Here is a 21,171-nt window from a genome sequence, read left to right as displayed (position 1 = left end):
AGCCAGCCAGGTGCCCCCACGAGGGAATTTTTTTATTTTGTAAAATAAGATGAATGTTACTCACCCACCTTTTCAAGGAAAATAGATTTCCTATAGAAGGGGAAGGGAAGTGCGTGAATTAGAGGGCAGGAGGGAAACTGAACTGAGTGTCCCTCTTAGGAGTTAAATTTAAAAAAACAAAAACAAAAAAGCTATTTGCTGTGATGCTCCCTCCCTCAGCCTTTAGCTGCGGAGACCCAGGCAGGGGGGCCTCCACTCCAGTAACCAGGAGCTGCAGAGCCCTAGAGCATGTGACACATTGGTCACGCAGTACCTAGGGACCCGTCTCTCATCAGAACAGGGTGGGGGCACCGGGAGAATCCAGGGAGACAACACGGGGGCCACCCACCTGGGCTCCGCACCTGAAGGGGACGGCGGGACGCAATGACGGCGAGCAGCAGCGCGCAGGAGCCGTCTTCACCGGACTGGGCCTGTCTTGGGTCTGCAGGAGCCCCACACCTGTGTGGAGTTGCCCGGGCCCTGTGGGGAGTCAGAGGCGTGCCTGGCTCTGCGGCCGCGGCCAAGGCCGGATGCACCCCGAGGGCGGTGTTCGGGTCCCGGGCTCAACGAGCCACTTGCTGGCGTGGACTGGGACTCCCAGATGGGTCTGTAGCCAGGAGCGGTCCGTCCTAGGACAGGTTCACCGTGCATGCGGCGCTGCTCACGATGCCTCAGGCGCCGGGGTTCGGGGTCCTCCATCACTGGCCTGGCTCAGCCGTCACCGAACCCTTCTTCCGAGGCTGTGGGCCCCTGAGGTCCTGCGCAGCTCTGGCCGGCACCCAGCCTTGAGCCCATCAATTGTTCCCTGGACCTTTCTGACTCCGACTACGCGGTGTAAGAAAATGTCATTCGTAGACTTAAAAATCAGGAGATTCGCAACGGAAATCCAGACGTTGACTTCTTTTAAATCCCAGCGTAGGTCCAGCTGCACAGACCCCCCCGCCCCAGCAGCAATGTGGCGAAGTAAACCGCTGTCTGTGGGGCTCAGCCCCAGCCCTCCCTACTGTCCCATGACCCCCAGGGCCTGCTCACCGCCTTGACGAGCGATCCCACCCCAAGGGGCCTCAGTGGTCCTGTCCCGAAATCGCACTACAGGGTCAAGCCGGGGGATTGCGACCTCCTCCCAGGGCGCAACTTTCCCTGAGGGCCACCGGAGCAGTGTGGCCACAAGGACCCCGGGGCTGAGAGACCCACCCGGCCTTGGGATCCTGCAAGCCCTCCTCACTGCTAAATGGGAACGGCCCTGCTCCTTCCCCTCCAGATGGCCAGCTGGGAGCACCCGGGCAGCGGGCGGCTGAGGTGGTCAGCCCTGCACTTGGCAGGCCGAGCGCCCAGCCAGGCAGAACCACCTGGTCACTGGGCGGCATGGAGGCAGCACGGCGTGCTTCACAGTGATGACTGCTGCAAGAACAGCTGACAGTTCTCTCGGACACTCTCTCCCCCGAGCGTGGCCAACACCCAGAGATGGGACAGGGCCCCACCCCCATATCGCAGGGGCAGGCTGGAGGGTGTGTGCTGGCCGGGGACAGGCAGGCTAAGGAGCTAGCGAGCCTCCGTCAGGAGGGGGCCCCCCACTTCCAGGAGCACTCGCGGAAGCTGGGCCACTGCAGGTAGCTGTGGGCAGAGGTGAGGAGGTGAGGGCCCAGGCCGGGGTTGAAAGCAAGCACCCAGGCAGCAGCCACACACAGCCCGGGACCCATCTTTGCCGCCCGCCCACTGCGAGGCTGACTTTGTGAAAAGGAGCCTGAAGGGGCTCTTCACCGGTGAGGAAGGGACGGGTTAAGTGCCATGGGGGCTCCAAGTGTACCTTCCCTCCCAGCATCGTAGCACACTTTCCTCTCCGAGACTGATTTATGAGAGAGAACGCGCGAGCGATCGCACAAGCACGGGAAGCAGGAGGCAGAGGGAGAAGCAGACTCTGCTGAGCAGGGAGCCCAACGCGGGACTCGATCCCAGGACCCTGCGATCATGACCTGAACCAAAGGCATAAGAAGCTGAACCGACTGAGCCACCCAGGCGCCTTTTATCACACCTTCGAGCCTTTACCAGCTCCAGGCAGATGGTGGTATGAACACGCGTGCCCACTCCTGGATCCCTCCATCAGTGGGCAGACCTGCAGGGACCCGCCCTACAGTTCTGCTCCGCCCCCTCTGAGAACCCCGTGGTTCTGGCTTCAAAGCCTTCCACAAAGGGCCGCAAAGGGAAAGGTGGGAAAGCAAGTCCGCGCAGGCTCCCGTCCCCCGCTGGCAAGGCAAAGGAGCTCGGGAGGCCCCGTCTTAACTCTGCTCCCATCCAATGAGAGCCCAGAAGGCTCTGCACTCATGAAAAGGTCAGGCAAACCCACTAGTTTTTAGGTTCTGGGTTTTTTGAGTTTTTTTTTTTTTTTTTTTAAGATTTTATTTATTTGACAGAGATCACAAGTAGGCAGAGAGGCAGGCAGAGAGAGAGGAGGAAGCAGGCTCCCCGCTGAGCAGAGAGCCCGACGTGGAGCCTGATCTCAGGACCCTGGGATCATGACCCGAGCTGAAGGCAGAGGCTTTAACCCACTGAGCCACCCAGGCGCCCCTGTTTTAGGTTTTAAGTAGAGGCTCCAAGTGAACTAACTGCTGGAACAACCCGTAACATAGAGAAAATTGGGTTAGAACAGCCTTTTCCAGGGGCGCCTGGGTGGCTCAGTTAAGCATCTGCTTTCGGCTCAGGTCATGATCCCAAGCTCCTGGGATGGAGCCCATTGGGGATCCCTGCTTCTCCTTCTGCTCCCCCGCTTGTGCTCTGTCAAATAAATAAAATCCTAAAAAAGAAAAAAAAGTGAATGGCTTTTCTAACACAGTGGAGCTCATTAACGACTTGCAGCAATTTAAGTTAAATTAAAAACCCACCTTCAGCCCCTCGGGCGGCACGTCCGGGGCTCGGCAGTCGTGTGCCCCGGGCCACACAGACACAGCCAGATGCAGGGAGAGACTGCGGCCCCCCCGACTGGACTCCGCGGGGGCACAAGGCTCTCACACAACGTCAGACACAGCCATCCGTGGTGTCCGTCAGGGCCAAGGCCTGGCGTCAAGGGTGATCTTGGACAGCCGCTCCCACACAGGCCAACCACCGACCGACCGTTCCAGCCACCAAACACCGCCCCGGCTCCCGGCCCCTCCACGGCGGGGTCGGGGGGCTCTGAGCACCCTCGCCCAGTTTTATCAAGTTCTGCTGGAACCCAGGCTTCGTAAGACGGGGTGGCCGCTCCCAGACTCGGGCAGCAGCGCTGAGCCGAGCCGAGGCACCGGGGAGCTGAGCTCGGGCCCCCAGCGCCAGCGTCTGCCCCGCACGGTGCTTTCCGCACGGGTGTCCGTCCCCGACACCACGCGCGCACCTCCGCCGCGCCTCAAAGCCAACAGGGACGCGCGGCGGGAAAGCCTTGGCCGAGGCCCGCCTGGGAAGACACGGTCCTGAGAGTCCGCTGTCCCGCATCCAACACAGAACGCGGTCGGGGTGCCTTACCCTGCGGCCTCATTCAGCACCAGAGCCGCACCTGCCATCGGTCCGAACGCAGACCCCGCCGGCCACCACCGCGGCTACACCCGCCCCCACCCCACTGGAAGCGGGGTTCCCCGAGACTGCGGCCTTGGCGCTCCGAGCAAGGCCAGCAACGCGGTCCAAAGACGCCCCTGCAGTCCCCGTGGGACGGCGCTTCCTCCCTGCAGGGAACCCTGAGGGAAGGCAAAGGCAAGACTGACCTCTCCTCACTGGTAAAGCGAGGCCGCTTCTCTCTGCCCACGGCGCCCACGTGCAGGTCACACTCACGTGCCATCACGTTCCCAAGGGACGCATCTGTCTGGGGAGTCAGATGGCCGTCAACAGACGGGAACGTCCTCGGGGTTTAGAATGAGCTAAAGGCAGTTCCACCCCGTGCCCCAAAGAACTGTTTTATCAACTCGGACACTCAAGCCCCCAGCTGGGAGGGAACGGACAAGCAAACGCAGAACACGTCCACACGGCCAGCCCTTCGTAAGAACAGTCACTCAACAGCTTTGGGGACAACACTTGCCAGCACCCCGACCAGAACCGAGCCACGGCCAAAGCGAAAACAGAAGATCGACCACGTAATGATGCCCAAAGTCATACACAGACAAAGGCCTCGCTGGCCTGGCCACACCTCCTCCTACGGCAGCAGGGCTCGGGGCGCGCACGGGACACCCCTACAACGTGCCACCCGCACGCCTCGGGAGACAGCTCCTGGGGAGCAAAGACACACACGAGGCCGTGGAAACCTGGAAACAAAAGTCATTTTGAATCCAGACCAGCGCAGAGCCCAGGAACCTGCACGGACGGGTCTGGGCATCACTTCCCACTGTTCCAGTAGTATTTCCAGCCGCCTCCTGTGTGCCCGGGTTCCTCCCGGAAAACCTCCTCTTGCTTGAGCTTAAACGGTCCATTTTCGCCTTAAATGGAAGGCAAAATCCAAAACCCCCAGGAAGCCAGGAACATCCGTGAGCAACACGACCAGCAGGGGGAACGGAGACCTCCCTCAACCTCCACGCCACTCAGCGGATTGTAGGTTTTATAGAAAATTTTATTCAACATACAACATTTTCCAGCAAAAAGGCAATATACAGGAAGAGTTGGTGTACACTGCTGCTACAGAAACAAACAAAAATCCCGGAAAAGGATGAAAAATAAGTGTGATCTGCTGATTCTATTTTACTGCTCTCAAAACTAGACGCGCAGCCAGCATTAGCTCCAAAATAAAAAGAAACAAGCCTGGGACTGAAATAAAACTACACACAATGAGTATCAACATCAGTGACAGTCACTTAAATGCACCCAACAAAGTCACCTCCTCCCAGTGGCGAATTGTACATGTTCATTCATTAAATATACAATTTCATTTCTTTTTTTTTTTTTTAACTTTTTTACAAAGTCGACAGCCTACTGACCACTAGTGAGCGTGCCCTCTTTGCCAAAAGGCCCTCCTTGTCTCATTCCGTCTGTTCCGCTTCGAGAACTTCCACCGACACCCGCTTCACTGCTCGCAGGGACGGTGAGCTCGCTAGGCCTGCGAGGGGCAGCAGAGCACACCTCCGTCTGCCCGGTGCTTCCAAGTGAACAGAAAGACCCGGGACCGCCCGCCAGGCCCGCATCCGTATCCGGCGCCTCCACAGCGTGCGCGGCTGCGGAATGGTAGTGGCTGGCGGCTGAGACACATTTACGGAGACCCAGGCAGCGGGAGGAGGACCGAGGAAGGGGGACAGAACACGCAGTGAAGGAAAGAGCACTATTTATTAGGTTGTGAGTTTCTCTGTTTTGCCTTTACAGATGCACAGAAGGTCATGGCAAGTAGAACGGAGGGAAATACGGCAGACGAGCCTCCACGCGAGCCCAGCGGCGGCCGGAGACCGCGACCCCAGGAAGGCAGCCGGGCGGCCTCCGCCCACTGGGAACACACCAGAGGCCTCTCGCCAGAGCCTCGCAGCCCTCGCCCCTTCCCCCACCCCCGTTATGCTGGCGGTCGCCTTGCACTGTGGTTACCGTAAAATAACTCTCATTGGCATCCAAGCTTTATAAAAACACCTTCATTTTGCTCAAAAAGGGCAGTCAATAGATACAGAGAAGCCAAACTGAACAGCCTCAACAAAATAAAATTAACATCAGCAGCAAACCCTCTTGCTGAAGACTTCGGACAGAGTGCACGTGGACCAAAGTTCTAGGCTGTTAAAAAGGGGCACACACCCACGCACGGCCCCTCGCCTTGCACACACTGGGTAAGGAAGTCAGTTATGGATTTTAATGGCCTTTTCCAGGTAAGTGTAGCGACTCCTCTTTGGGGCTTTGTTGAAGTGGTCGAGCCCTAGCCAAGGCCGAGGGTGAGACATGTTACCTGGTGGAGAGAGAGACACGGCTGAGACCGGACGGACAGCAAGCCCAGGAGCGGCAGGGCCAGCGGCCCTTCGGGCCGCTCCTGGGGAAGTTGGGGCTCGGAGCCAAGCCCCACCCACCCTCACAGACCGTGCCAGTGGCTTCCCAGTCGGTGCGCCCTGCCAGTGAGCCACCGACGTGACCGTGGCCACGCACCGCTCCTCCCTGCTTCACATGCACAGACGCCACCAGAACCCGGGGTGGGCCGCCCGCTGCTCGGCCCGTGGAAGGGCGCTTACCAGGCTGGGGCTCAAAGTCTTTCAAGTTCACTTCATACTCATCCTCGTTGATGTACTGGTGTCGGCCCATCATCACAATGGCAAATTTAAACTGAAAGACAGAAGGGCCCTCCTCCGTGAATTCCAGGCGCAAGCACACGCTCCCCTCTGGCCCAAGTCTCAGCTGCTTCCTGAGCCGAGATTTCGGGGCGCAGCGCGTACACCCCTCCCAAGTGCCCAAGGCACGCACCTTCTCGAACTCCTTTTCCTGGATGTCCAGCAGACTCTGAATCCGCTTCATGACTTCTCTGAAGTGCTCGCCCTGCGGACGGTGAAGGACACGTGTGCGCACACTCACCTGCGTGCGGCCCGCGTGGACGCCAGCAGAGCTCCGCATCCGCCCAGCGGGCAGGGGCCCCGGCTCAGCAGCGCGAAGCCCACAGCACCGGGGGCGGTGGGTCCTCGACCTCGCAGCCCAGCCCTCACCTGGTGTATCCTCAGCAGAAACGGAACACCGAACGTCCCGAACACCTCCTTGTGGAAATGCGCCACGGTGACCAGCATCTCGTTCTCCGTGTCTATGTCCACCTGGTCCAGAGGGATTTCCTGCAGACCCAGAGGAGACACGCAGCTGAGCGACGCGGTCCATGCACACCAAGGCCGCATTCGCTTCTGACTCGCTGCTCCGACAACGCAGCTGAGGCTTATCTTGGCCCAACACCACGTCCAGGTCTTGTTAGGATGAGACCTCGGAGGTGGAAAGCATCTGCATTTTTTTTTTTTTTTTAAAGATTTTATTTATTTATTTGACAGAGAGAGATCACAAGTAGGCAGAGAGGCAGGCAGAAGGGGTGGAGCGGGAAGCAGGCTCCCCGCCGAGCAGAGAGCCCAATCCGGGGCTCAATCCCAGGACCCCGAGATCATGACCTGAGCCGAAGGCAGAGGCTTAACCCACTGAGCCACCCAGGCGCCCGGCATCTGCATTTTCTTAAAGAAACTCTGAGTTTGGGGAGACCGAATGACGTCACTGGAAATCCCAGCCACTCCTCCGTCAACACGGAGCCCCAGCTTCTGGCCAGAAGATGTGCTTGTGGCCCGTATTCAGAATTCACTCCTGAGCACAAGCCTCTACGACCCTACATATATGGGGACCGCTGGCAGTCAAAGACATGGTGCCTGGGGCAGGGGAGAGCAGGCGGGGAGCTGTGTGGGAAGGGGACCGACATGCGCAGACACATATGGCGGGGAGGGCCGCTCAGCTGCACATGCCTGAAGCGCTGAGAGAGGAGAATTCTACATTATGTAAATTCTGTCACGACGAAACATTAACTTCCCAAGACGTGTAAGAGCAAAGCAGCTGCAAGGAACGGTCTCTACGGGGACCATGCGTGGCACGGGGGCCACGCCCGCAAGTCGGTGCCCTCGGAGGAGGGAGGCGGGTGGCCGTCGCTCTGGCCAGGGCACCCACAGGGAGGGCCGGTTACCTCGATTCGGAACGTTCTACTCGTCGCTGGGGATAAGCATTCTAACAGCTCGTCCTCTTGGTGCACACCAATAATCTTGTAGCTCACAATCTCCAGCAGCCTGCACAGAACAGGGGAGTGAACAGCCTCAATTTGTGTGGGAAAAAGACGGATGAGTAGCTTCCTAAGAAGAAATTCTTTATCAAATAGCTATCGACAGCTGCATATTTTCTTCCTCTTCAGAGAGCTGAAAGGTGCAAAGTGGGCATCGTCGGGGAGCACACGCACAACCCCGGACAACCCCGGTCGGCGGCCCCTGCGTCCGAGGCAACGCGGCCCCATGCGGGCGGAGGGTGGAGCGGAAACCGAGCGTCCAGGAGCTGCGTGCCCTGTGCCCACGATGGTTCCCAACTGGCAGGACTTGTGGTGTTTTGCTCCTGCACTCATTAGAGAATAAAGATCTCATTCTGTTATTAGTATCACGGAGCAAACGTTCCGGGAACCGAACAGCCCCAAGGCCTGTTTTGTCCTGGGAGCAGACGGTAGGGCACCAGGGCGAGCGGGCCCGACTCTGACACGCACGCTGCCCGCCGAGTCCGGGCTTCTGTCTCCAGGCGGAGAATCAGCTTCACGGGTCAGAAGCGCCTGGTTTTCTCAAATGCAACCGAGAGCAGCTCTGCCCAGTTTCGGCTGATTTGCACTTCAATCCTCTCTCCACTGTGTCAACTTTTTTTTTTTTTTTTTTTTTAAAGATTTTTTTTATTTATCTGACAGAGAGATAGAAAGCACAAGAAGGCCAGGCGGCAGGCCGAGGGAGAGGGAGAAGCGGGGAGCCTGACACGGGGCTCGCTCCCAGGACCTGAGCTGAAGGCAGACGCTTTACTGACTGGGCCACCCCAACACCCCGGGCGTTGACTTTTCTACCCGAATCTCATCTTTACTACATCTTAGTAACGATCAGGAGACAGGGAAGGAAGGAAGGAAATATGGCTCGGCTATGACGTATTTATACACTGTCACAGAAGCCAGGCCGAGAGCCGGTCGGCCCCTGAGCACGGGTCCAGTAACTCGGCCGCGGGACCCAGGGCCAGCACCTCTCCCGGGATGCCTCCAACTTCAGGAAATACTTGCCTAAGTTTCCCTGACGCCTTCTCCCCGAGCTCAACAGCCTTTTTACATTCTTCCAGCAGGTCCCGGACGCACCCGTGCTTATCAGGATAGAGTGTTATTTCCTAGCAAAGGGCAAGAGGAAAGAAAGCATAAGGGGGTCTCTGCTCACACACACCCACGCTGCTGGAAGAGGGGAAAACACTGCACGAGATGTTCAGTTGTCCCAAGCCCCCCCCCCCACATCAGGACACCCCCACCCTGAACGCCCCGACGCGCGCACTCTGACCCCCGGCCCCACCCCAGGGGAGTCTGAGAAATGCCGCTTTGATGCCAGAAGGTTGCCATTCACAGGACGGCGTCTCAGCGAACCCCCGCACAGAAGGCCACCTCCTAGTCTGCTCTCTGAGCAAAGTGACACCGGGAGAGAGTGTCAGCCTCGACAACGACCCGAGTTGGACTGGAGGATGTCAGCCTACGGATCCACCCAGATGAGCATGTTTATGGCTCATGGCATGCACGGCCATTCAAAACTGGCCCAGCTACAAAGGTGAAACGCTTGGGTCCGAGTAGGGACGGACCTCCTAGAGCCACCAACCACCTCATGGGGGCACGGCTCGCCCTCGGTTAACAGCGGGTGTCCGCATCCTCCACCCCCAACCCCCGGCTCTCAGGCCCCCTGCTGTTGCCCAGGGGGCCGGGCAGAGGAAGAAACAGTTCGAGAAGCAGTGGTGGTGGCAGGAGGGGGACCAAGGGCCACTAACACCCTTCTTTCGTTGTTTTAGTTTTCAAGGGCTAGACAGACAAACGTTAAACACACACCAATGAAAATAAAAACAAATAAAAATTCGTATCATTAAAAAGCACGTACCTCTTCCCTAAACTGGCTGTTTAACCAAATACACTTAAAACTTCGTCTGTTTTCAAAGTCTGTGATTTTCATCTTAAGCTGTTGAGAAAAGAGAGACTGTCAGATCCGTCTCCACAAAACCCAAGCCTTGTCCTGACAACCACGGTTACCTGAATTCGGACTCATACCTGCTGATAGTAAAGCTTCTTAGGTTGTCTAGGCTTGAAGAACTGCAGGAGGTCTCTTAAAGTCCCTTCATAATTATGTCTAAGAGGGTTACCCGGGCCGTCCCTGTAACTACACAACAAAAAAGCATAAAACAAATGACTTGTTTGTTCACCTAAGACACCCGTGAGCATAAAACAAACCACTGCCCTTACGCCCAGAGCCAAAATGTGGGCCTGGCACAAGGCTTCCCACCACACTCCTGTTTCCAGAGCCCTTAGGCCCCCGGGGGCCCCACCTGCGCTCTCGGCAATGGGGACACGGTGCGCGCGAGCCTGGCTGGGGTGGACCTGGCTGGATGCGCGGGAGACATGGGGGGTCATGGATCTAAAAAGTCCGTCGGGCTCTGGGTGAGGCCGCCCGTGCCTCGGACGTCAGGAAGCAGTGCGGTCAGGATGTGTGAGGTGACCACTCTCTATCGGAAACTAAGTAGGGGCATGTCAGGTGCCGCGGCCCCCACTCAGGGGACTGGTTCCACAGTGTCCGGATCAACTCTGGAGAGCAGGCAGTACAGACCCTGATGCGAGGCGATGGGGCCCGCCTTACCCTTGAGACTTGAAAAACTGGAGCAACATGGGGTCAGTGTTGAGCCTCTGGGCCACTGTCTTTGCAACCTGGGAGGAAGGAAGGGACCCAAAGTCAGAAAAGAAGGCTCGTGTTGGGGAGTGAACTGAAATTTGCTTATTAGCTTTACCATTAACTATTTACCTAATGTTCTTAATAAAAAATTGTGATATAAACAGCCTGAATTTTCATGGCCTAAAAATCCACCACCCGCTGAGAATAAACCACTCCCCGGCGTTTCCCCAGCAGCACATCGGTGAAATTAGCTATTAAAAAAGCATTTTTTTTTAAAGATTTTATTCATTCACTTGACAGAGAGAGATCATAAGTAGGCAGAGAGGCAGGCAGAGAGAGAGAGAGAGAGGGGGAAGCAGGCTCCCCGCTGAGCAGAGAGCCCGATGCGGGACTCGATCCCAGGACCCTGAGATCATGACCTGAGCCGAAGGCAGTGGCTTAACCCACTGAGCCACCCAGGCGCCCCTAAAAAAGCATTTTTTAAAGGAAAAAAAAAAAAACCCTTTAGCCTGAAACCACAACCCTGAGACTAAGACCTGAGCTGAGATCAAGAAACAGACACCAAACCGACTGAGCCACCCGGGTGCCCCAACGGTCTCTCACTTTTAATGGTGAGGTCTACAGGTTTACTTGCCGGTGGCAAGCTGTAACAGACAAAGCTGTTCTAGAGACTGCCATCTCCGAAACCGTATCGTGCCGGGGTGGATGGGATGGGAGTCGGGGGGCAGCGCTAGCACCAATCCCGTCAAGAACCACTCAGACCACGGGGCCATTGCCCTTCCTCCGGAACCGAGCCCGTCAGCTCCCTCAGCAACCCCTTCCTTTTTAAAAAGGACTCGGTCTCTCTGATGTGGAATCTGAAGGGGAAAGAGCCTTTATCAAATACCTGAAAATAATTCATTCGGTTTGATAATGTAACCACGAATCCAGGATCATTAGGGATTGTTTTATCACAGAAAATGACATCGACACGGTGGTAGAGGTCTCGGAAATATTCTTTTGCAGTGGGTAATTCACTGTTATCATTTTCAGGATCATCCCTGGGGGAGAAAGACACAGAATGCAGACTGTATCAAAATCCAAGCCAGGCACAGTGGTTTTTTAAAAAGAAATAAAAAGGCACCACCTCTCAAACCACAGTGACACAGACAGTTATGGACAGAAGTTCTGACTAACCCTGTGGCTGCTAGGAGTCTGGAGTCTGTCCCAGCTGCTCTGTCAGCCAGGACAGTAAGGAACGGCCACCACACTAGAGGGTATGCTTTGAGCCTCCCACGTGCCCATGCAAACCCACCTGCTGCTCCTTATCTCGATACAAACACAGAACCGTGTCCTCCTCTTTTATATACAGGGAGGGACTCGGCAGGACGTGCCTCACGGCAGAGGCTATGCTGACCCGGAGCTGACAGGCAACCATTTTCCTGCTAAGGCAGCAAGGCCGAGTAGTCACGAAGCCTAAAATATTTACTACCTGGCCCTCCAAACCTACGTCCGCCAAGCCCGGTGCTCGTGGGATCCCCATGACCCGTGTTCGACACTGCCACGGCCAGATGCTTCTCCAGGAGCCCTGGCGAGGCTGCCTGCAGACAAAGCATCTAAGACCATAGACCTGCTGGTGTGACAGGCACAGGGACTTCAACGATTCCCCTATGCAGGTGCGTGTCGGGGACGCTCGCGCCGAGGGGCGGGAAAACCACCCTGCTGCTGGCCGGGCTGCGGCCCCGCTCGGAGCTGCAGTGCTCGTCACTGATTCTTAGGAAACCGTTCGTTCTATGAGGAAAAGGTTCACTGCCCACAGTCCCCAAACTGAGAGAGAGGCCAACTTCTATCCACATTCTCAGCTACTTCGAACAGAATCTGACTAACTCAGGGTCTTGACACAGTTTTGTTTCCTACTTCTGCGGCTGATGGGAAAACTATGAGTACAAAGTGATTCAGTCCTTCAAAAAGTACTTACTTCTGGAAGACTATAATGTCACCGTCCATTAGTTCATCAAGGGCTTTATCAAGAGACACGTCGTAGTCCTGAATTCTCTCTGTTAAATTCGGTTTAACTTCCTACAGTGAAAGAGAAGAAAGGCTCCCGGTGAGCGTCTGTCCGTGTTCCACACGGCCCGACGCTGCAGTTGCTCTCCCGGAGAATTCCGTTCTCTCTGCCCTACATTTCTAGTAAGTGAAAATGCTAACGGGAACATTACCATCCGCAGAGACGTAATGATCCCTGAGCCCGAGTGAGGGGAAAAAAAACATCTAGGCTTCTACAACTGTGACCCTCACCTCAACACCAGCCGGCCCCACCAACTTAGCTGCCGACTTCACAAACGATGAAGCCAGGGCAGCAGAACAAACGAGAAGAGCCCTCCCCAAACCACAAACGATACAGTGTTTACAGAACAACAAGCCGTCCAAACCTCATAGAGGATAAGGCTAGTATCTTGGATAAATCCCGCTCTGTCACACATAACCGGGAGCAAGTCACCTGCATTCGAGGAAAACAAGAATCCAAAGCTGTGATGAACCAAGACTTGAGCAAAACCAACCGCGAGGGTGAGGGCAAGAGGACTTACGTATTTTACAGGATATTGGTGTGTAGATGTGCCCACAGTAGTTCAAGCTCCGTGTTTTGGGGTCATACATTTTCAAAAATAGCATGACATCATCTACGAGATTAATAAACAGGATTTGTTAGGATCTTACCACGTGGGACAATGTTCCAAAAACATGAACAAGAGACAACCAAAATGACAGCCTTTGGCACCCGAAAGCCATCGTGTCCGCCGAGGTTCATCAAAGACTGAATGACCCTAGACTCCAGTGTCATTCCACACATTGGGCCCCCGGGAAACACTAATCCGAGGCAGTGAGGATGGGACTGAGGGCCTTAACCTTATCAGGCATCTTATTTTCAAGGCCAGGTACTAACCAGCTAGCTGAGTGCTGCCGTGAGAAAACGCTAATATTGTGTGTCCTTGCAGCAGGAACAAGTGACCGTTTCAGAGAGAGCATTAGCAGGCTCTGACCCACGTGTTATGTCAAACAAAGCCATGCCAGAAGACAGCCAACCTGTTCACCAATGCCTTCTCTGCGGCCCCTGACGAAGGGCAGAGGCCACAATGGCCCACGAGTGTGAAAGACTGACTACCCAGCCCTCGGCAGGGAGCGCCTGCAGCCCTGCTCTGCGGCAGCCCGTGGGGCACGCAGGAAACCACAGGGCCGAGGCCACAACAGGACACAAGGACTCAGCACGGCCACGGGCTGCCACCAGCAGCCAGTCGGGCCCACTCGGCTTCGCCAAGAAGCCTGAGCATGGGAAGGGGTCCGGGGAGTATCTGGAACTGGACTCCACGGCAAAGGAAGGACACCAAACCCCATGTGTGTCTAGACGCTGGGATCCAGTGCTGCTGCTCCAGGGACACTTACGATCTTTGTCAAACTTGGGTAACGTGGCCCCGCTGGCAGCCAGCTCCGGATCAACGGTCTCCAGGAATATCGTCCATGGATTTTCATTATCGCTCAGTTCAATCATCTATTTCCAAAAGAGACGCTGGTGTTAGACTACTTCAGGGGCCAATGAGAGTGAAGACCACAGCCACCCACGAGTCAGCAGGCCAGAGGCAGACAAGTCACGGCGGCGCCCGGCGCCTCCCGCACATGGCCCTCACCGTCTTGTTGCCGTCTGCCTCGTTATCCAACATGGCGGGCCGTTTGGTTCCATTGCTCCTCGCCTGCATGGGCCATAATCGAATTTGATCTTGTGGAAATCCCTGAAAAAAAATTAAAGCTAAATTAATTAAAACAAAATCAGCTCGTACTTTAATTCCTTATGCATGCCAGGATTCCAGGATTAGAAGAAATAAAACAACAGAGCTCTCCCTGCTGACTTGGACAACAGAGACCACCCACCACCCCGCCGTCCCCATCAGGGTCCCCAGTACGCCAGGGCTTGAATGCCTGGTCCCTGCTGGTCCAGTGAGTGAGGAAAGGAGGCAGAACCTGGAAGTCAAAACAACCACCCCCAGAACGGCCGGCACTCACCATGGTCTGAGAGAGGTTCTGGACAAATTCAGTCAGGGAGGAGTTTTTCAATACTTTGAACACAGTGTATTTCACTTTTTCTTCATCGTACATGTCATTTCCTTGGTGGCCACAAAACTGGTCCTCTGCAACTATCTGAAAATACACAGAAAACACGCAACAGAGTTTCCAACCGTGAGACCACCCCGAGCAAAGCAAAGTTTCAACAGTAACATGAGCTAATCTCATTGTTTCTAGCACCCTTCTTCAGGAGACCCAAGCAGACAAGAATCAAGATGACGAAGGATGGAATCGGTGCTGAGTCAGAAAGTACGAACACCTGCGCCCCCACACACTCACACGCCCTCCCTGCAGGGCGAGCTGGAAGCCCACTGCCTGGTGCCTCGGGTTACTGCCCAGGCCCAGCCAGGAGGCTCAGCGCGTTTCTCTTCCCAGGCAACCAACCTGCGGAGAGCAGCGACCGAACCATGAACCCAAACCTTCTCGAAAAGTTCACCCCCTTGTCCAGGTCTCCTTCCTTCCCTGTCACCGGTTACGTTTCTCTATGGTCTGGAGCACCGCCTCCCACCGTTGGCCGGCCCTCCCCCGCCACCCTGCCCCCCCTGCCCCCACACACGACACCCTAGCACAGACAGTGCGCAGCCCAGTCCGGGGGCCGACCTGCACTTGCATGTAGAGGTGGGCTTCCTGCCGCTCCTTCCGCTTCTGCGCCTCAATCCTTTTCTCCTCCTGGAGTCGCTCTACCAGCTGCTGAGGGATATCGTGGTCGGTGACCGCTTGTAAAACCTCACCTGCATGACAAAGTACGGTCACTCACCTCCTCAGAAGGCCCCAATGCCATGTCCTCGTCAACACAGTCATCTTCAAATCCAAGTCCTCGGGACCGAGAGTCCACATGAAAACCCACACGCCCCACCCAGCTGGCCAGGAGGCCACGTGAGCCCGGTGGAGGAGAGCACCCCGGGAGCGGGGACTCGGGCCCACAGAGCCGAGCTGAGCCGAGCGAGGGGCACTACTCACTGAGCTTGGACTCCCTGATGTACACCAGCATGTAGGCGTTGGTGCAGTGCCGCACAGACAGGTCGTCGTCGTGGCCCCCGTAGTTATGTTCGATGGCCTCCTCCTTCGTACACCTGGACACCACGTCGTCGTCGAATTTGCACCACTGGCAGGGAGAGCAAGGAGACGTGCAGAGATAAAGCGCACAGGGGAAGAGGTGGGGTTTTCCTAAAACAAGGCACCCGAGGATGTGCCAAACCAGGGGGCCTCCACCGAGCTGCCTGGCACCCTGGCCGACCCCAGCCCGCACTCGGGGGGACCGGGAAGGCGCATCTGTTGGCTGTTCTGTCTTACACGCCATCAGCCCACTTCAACTGGGAATCAATAGACCATACAACTCTTTACAGATCTGAGATAATCAGACAGGGCACACCTCCCTCTGCTAGTAAAGCTGAATTTTATGGTGTAGTTATGAAATTAAAAGGAGACATTTGATCCTATCATGACATATTATCTCAGCAAGTGAGGGCCTGACTTAAATAAAAGTCAGCAGAGTTGTACATTATACTGATCTTCCCATCTCATTGTGGACCGAGTCACTTTCAACAGTACTAAATCTCACAGTGAAAGGCTCACTGTGGTCTGGTGCCGTGTGGGTCCCTCCACCAACTCTCAGGTCAAGCGAGGCGGGCTTGGCCTCTGCTCGGTTCCTCACTGGCCCTAGGGTCCTGGACACAGACCCCGAGGACACCCTTGTCCCCTGGGGAAGACTACGAGAGCAGATCCAGGCAAACCAGGGGAAGACGGTGCGTCACCAAGTGGGGACCACCAGGCACCCAGAGGGATTGCAATCGACAGGGGCCCCCACCCAGGCCCGGGCCGTGGGGAGGACTCTGCTGGCATCCGTAAGTGCCAAATACATGCCTCACTGGACATACGAAGGGATAAAGGGCCAAGCTCGACACTAATAACAAGAGGCACACCACGTATAATCACTGATTTACTATTCACCTCTGAAGTAGCAGCGATTAATGCATGAGGGCACACAGATACCCCAGAGCCCAGAGTGGACTCCTTCGCTGTCCAGGCCACCCGACAGGCATGGACAAAGGCACAGCTCAGGGTCAGGGTGAATGCCCTACACACCATCACATCCAACTCCACCCCCTGCCCAGCACTTACTTTGCCGTCCCCTTTGGGGTTCAGATAAACCACATAATGTCCACCATGATTATCTCCACTGTGAACCAGGACTGCATGAAGGATATAATTTGCAGGGTCCTTAGGATCTGTTTTTTGCAAAAATTCATCGAGTGGTAACTGTTCTGGGAATTCAAACCTATCAAAAAACATTTTTAAAGAAATCCAGGTTTCATTCACACGTGAAATAGTTTACCTTTAGGCTTTTATTTATTGCTAGACGGTCTAATTTACTGGCTAATCTTTATCTGGAAAGGGAAGCATCAATGGGACCCAGGAGGTCCCATGAACTACTTCTGAGGCAGCTCCCATTCATCAAACACTTAATTACTCAGACATCAGAAGAAACTTGAAGCCAGGCAGCAGGAAAATGCCTCTAAGCGCACTGAGATACTGGACAGAATTTTACATTGAAGATATTACACAATGGCCAGTCTTGTGATAAACATACACCATGACTTCTCTAGGATGCGGATAATTCCAATGTTACTAACGAGTAATTCTGACTGCCCAGCTCATAGACCACAGAGCATATACTTGAGTCTGAGAAACACGGGACATCAGATCTGAACAGGTAAGACATGGAAGAAAGGATCCCCTGTGCCCCGTGATTTCTAGTTCACATACTGAACTTGACCTGCCTTTAAATGACTGGGGTCCGTAAACATTTTAACAACATGGTCAAAGTTAATCAGGAGAAGTGCCTTGAGAGGCGGGTTGGCAAGGACTCGGAGGAGATCAAGCACATGGAGCCTGAAGGGGCAGCCACCCCAGCCCAGTGCCGCCCAATCCTGGCTGCTCTGCCAAATGTTCAGAATTCCTAAAGGATGCCAAAAATCTGGGCTTTTATGCGAAATCTCATGATTTCTTTTTTTCATGCTGGCAACTAATGCCAATAAAAACAAACAAAAACAGGGGCGCCTGCGTGGCTCAGTGGGTTAAAGCCTCTGCCTTCGGCTCGGGTCATGATCCCTGGGTCCTGGGATCGAGCCCTGCATCGGGCTCTCTGCTCAGCGGGAGCCTGCTTCCTCCTCTCTCTGCCTGCCTCTCTGCCTACTTGTGATCTCTGTCAAATAAATAAATAAAAAAATCTAAAAAAACAAGCAAACAAACAGACAAACAAAAACAAGGTGAGGGCCTAGAGACACACACCGGCAAGCTGGCTGCAGTCTGTGATGTGTGGTGGAGACGGCTTCTTAGAGACTCCACAGTGATGGGCAAAAATGAAAGCGCAAAGAGCAGGCTGGTGGCAAATAACCTGACTGGGTCCGTTCTCTCTCCAGTTTGATGAGTGACTAACCATCCTCTACCCTGTGCCCAAACGAACCAGGACAAAACTTCCGTATTGTAAACCAGATAAAGTATTTACTATCATTCTTTTTAACTGGCATTGTAAGAATGGGGAAAACACCTGCAATAAGGCACACACATACATCTACATCATCTTCCTGAAAATTCCAGCACATTCTAGAATACCAACTGAGTAGTTACAAAATGTTGGGAGAATCCTACTTAAACGAATACAACATCAAATTCCACTCCTGAGGTAAAAGTGACGTTCTGGTGAATGCACAACAGGCAGAGCGGAAAGTCCCCTTCCCTCTGGGACCTCATCTGCCACAGTGCGGAGGGAGCTGGGGATCCCTAAGAGCGAGTAAGGGGAGCAGCAGCCCCTGAAATCCCTTAAGGGAAATAGTCCCTTTAAAACCATTGTTCTTGGGACACTGAGACAGGAAACAGACCTAAATACATCAGAGATGGACTGAAAATATAGAAAGACCAAACAAAACACTGAGACTGACCCCCGAAGTCAGGCGATGACTCAATCTTAACTTTCACACCCCACTATAGATTACCTATCATTGATCTTGATATTTTGGTCCGTCTGAGGGTCATACATAAATCTCATCAGCTGTAGATGTAACACTGGTGGCAAAGTTAGGAATTTCACACCTTTCTCTGCTTCCTGAACATTGAAAAAGAAATGCAAGTTTAGTTCAGCCCTACTTAGTCCTTGAAGCAAGGACAGCAACAGCGGTCAGCGAGATTCGGTGGGAGAGGAAGAGCTTCAGGTGTCCAGCTACGGTGCATTTAAAATGCCGTTTAAGAAACAGGCTTGCGGGTGGCTCAGCTGGTTAAGCGTCGACTCTTGGTTTCACTCGGGTCATGATCCCAGGGTCGTGAGATCGAGCCCCGTGTTGAGCTCCACACTCAGGGGAATCTGCTTGAGACTTTCTCCCTCTCCCCCAGCTCGCACGTTCTCCACACCCCTCTCTCCCTCAGATAAATAAAATCTTACACACACACACACACACACACACACACACACACACACATACAGAAAAGAACCAAGCTCAAACAGAGAACTGGTGGTTGTCAGAGGACAGGGGATAGGAAGTGGGAAGGGCCACTAGAGGTGAGGGGGGTCAAGAGATCCGAACTTCTGGTTACAGCACAGGTCCCAGACACAGGCGTGCCAGGGTCAGAGCACGTGAACGCCACACCCCGGTGTGGCCCTCCCGGAGTAACCGATGCTGCACGTCAACGATGCTTCAACCAGAAACTGAAGTCCACTGTTGCGCTTAGATCTCTCTCAGGTTTGCTAAAGTAGCTTGCGTGTGAGCAATTTACTCCGGATTATATTCTGACGCCCAACACGGGGTAGCAGCTAAGTGAATCAGGGCTTCATCACTAGCTGCCGTGTTACACGGTCATTAAATCCCGCGGGAAGCAGGAACACACAGAAAATCGTGCGCTGGGAAAGCAGAAGCTGGGGCTGCGGCGACGCGAGAGCAGGCGCGCTCACGGACCCCCGGGCTGGAGCGAGTGCGGCCGCTCACGGTCCCAGGCGGGACAACACTGGTCAGCGGCTTCCTGCCCCTCGACTCTGGGCACGGTCACTTCCGAGCACATGACGCAGCGCACACGCTCGGCGCTTACAGTCCAACCCACTTCTGGAGACGGTCCTCACTCAGCAGCAGACAGACCCTCACACCAGCAACGCGGCCCGCTTCTCAACAAGGCCTCTGGGGGGCCCAACTCCACAGCTCCCACACCCTGGGCCCCACCTCGGCCGACACGCGTTTCCTCACGAAAATAAGCCTCTGCCCAACCCTACTACTACCAGAGCCCCGGGCTCTCATCCCAGCCCAGCTTCCCAGTCACACCTTCCTTCCAGGCCCGGGTACGTCCAGCCGGAGCTGGGTCTGTGACAAGCCACAGGCAAGGCGCCCTGATGTCTCCTGAAGCTGCTCAAGAGGACAAAGTACCTCTGCAAAGAAAAACGAAAACCCGAGGAACCTGCCACACAAAGGCACAGCATGGTTTCCATGCAGCTTAGAAGAACCGTTTCTCTACCACAGTCCACCAAGGTCATGATTCTCAGGTACCACTTAAACCCGGACCCCAAACTACCCGGTGTGGCAGGACAACTCTTGTGAGTTGCTGAAGTGTATCCTGAACACATCTCAGCCACGCGTTTGCCAAGTGACTTTCTGAGCCGCACACAACGCAGCACCCTGACCCGTGACGCCCCGCAAAGCGGGGACACTGTTCCAAGTCGGCCAGTTCGGGACACACGGGACGGTGTGGGGAATCGCGAACTGCTGAGCCCATGCGTCAGCTGCATCCGTGAGGACGCAGCTGACCCGCTCACACCGCCTGACGGCAGCCGGGACAGGCCGCAGTCCGTGTCTCTCCACCGGAGCACAGACGGACCAGTCCCTCGTGCACAGAGTTCACTGCTCTGCCAGCAGCTGACAGTACCTGTGGGGCTTCGTGGAACCAAGCAGGGACACAACGTGTTCACAGAACAAGCAAAAGAAAATGCACTCCTCATTCTACAGGTCCTGATCCTTGAGAAAACGAACTCCATCTCACACACACACGCCTAAGCGCGAACCACCACGAACCAGACGTGCAAGAGAGTCAAAATGTCCGCTGTAACCAGAAGAGGAGGAAAAGGTCCCGGTGGAAACCAGTGAGGAGAGGAGCAGAGTCACAGACGCCACCCAACAGCGGCACAGGGTCTCCCGGGTGCTGGGGGACGGCTCTACCCGAGAAGCTGCATGTCAGCCTCCCGCCCGCAGCTCAGCCCCACCAGCAGCACGATCGGAGGCCCCAGAATACAGTGTCTGCACGAAGGAGTAAAACCCCAAGCTCTAACCCGAGCTCTAACCACAAGCAGTGGATGAAAAGGTACAAATGCCTGTTTCATCCACAAATGAAGCAAAGGACGCGAAAACACAGTGACGGGGAAGGCGGCCCACGGTTCCCACGTTACCTGCAAGCCGTGCTCCCCCGCGTCGTATTTATTGTCACCGTCTAGTTGTTCCACAGCCACGTAATCCACAAATGATTCAAATACTTGAAAGACAGAAAGAGAAGAAAGTCAGCCAACGATTTCACTGGAGCCTTGATGGTAACGCAGCCGTCCCAGAACCCTCCCTCAGGCAGGGGAGGAGAGCCGACAGCATGACAGCCCTGGGCGGCGGCTCCCCACCCCTGCCCGAGACCCGCCACACCTGCCGCGACCATCCCCACCACGGCT

General features: G+C 55.2%; 1 protein-coding gene across 3 annotated transcripts in view; it reads right to left on the bottom strand.

Moving 5' to 3' along the window:
• Positions 1-4,932: 4,932 nt before the first annotated feature.
• The window catches only part of LOC111155980 (ubiquitin specific peptidase 7), a 63,610-nt gene continuing 47,371 nt past the window's right edge, over positions 4,933-21,171 (bottom strand). For all 3 annotated transcript variants that reach the window (XM_022516477.1, XM_022516478.1, XM_022516479.1), the window contains exons 11-31: positions 20,905-20,987; positions 18,479-18,588; positions 16,605-16,761; positions 15,444-15,588; positions 15,084-15,214; positions 14,424-14,558; positions 14,051-14,152; positions 13,809-13,914; positions 12,956-13,048; positions 12,800-12,867; positions 12,346-12,446; positions 11,275-11,428; positions 10,356-10,423; positions 9,773-9,881; positions 9,606-9,683; positions 8,759-8,859; positions 7,649-7,748; positions 6,651-6,770; positions 6,415-6,486; positions 6,186-6,276; positions 4,933-5,908 (exon numbers count right to left, since the gene is read on the bottom strand). In XM_022516477.1, coding sequence (XP_022372185.1) covers positions 5,802-5,908; positions 6,186-6,276; positions 6,415-6,486; positions 6,651-6,770; positions 7,649-7,748; positions 8,759-8,859; positions 9,606-9,683; positions 9,773-9,881; positions 10,356-10,423; positions 11,275-11,428; positions 12,346-12,446; positions 12,800-12,867; positions 12,956-13,048; positions 13,809-13,914; positions 14,051-14,152; positions 14,424-14,558; positions 15,084-15,214; positions 15,444-15,588; positions 16,605-16,761; positions 18,479-18,588; positions 20,905-20,987 — 2,231 coding nt within the window. In that variant the 3' untranslated portion in view covers positions 4,933-5,801. The remainder of the gene's footprint in view (positions 5,909-6,185; positions 6,277-6,414; positions 6,487-6,650; positions 6,771-7,648; positions 7,749-8,758; positions 8,860-9,605; positions 9,684-9,772; positions 9,882-10,355; positions 10,424-11,274; positions 11,429-12,345; positions 12,447-12,799; positions 12,868-12,955; positions 13,049-13,808; positions 13,915-14,050; positions 14,153-14,423; positions 14,559-15,083; positions 15,215-15,443; positions 15,589-16,604; positions 16,762-18,478; positions 18,589-20,904; positions 20,988-21,171) is intronic.

Source organism: Enhydra lutris, unplaced genomic scaffold, assembly GCF_002288905.1.
Source record: "Enhydra lutris kenyoni isolate GAN:26980312 unplaced genomic scaffold, ASM228890v2 scaffoldscaffold45, whole genome shotgun sequence".
NCBI classification, from domain to species: Eukaryota; Metazoa; Chordata; class Mammalia; order Carnivora; family Mustelidae; genus Enhydra; species Enhydra lutris.
Note: the sequence above shows the minus strand (reverse complement) of the source record. Positions and strands in the feature narration are given on the sequence as shown.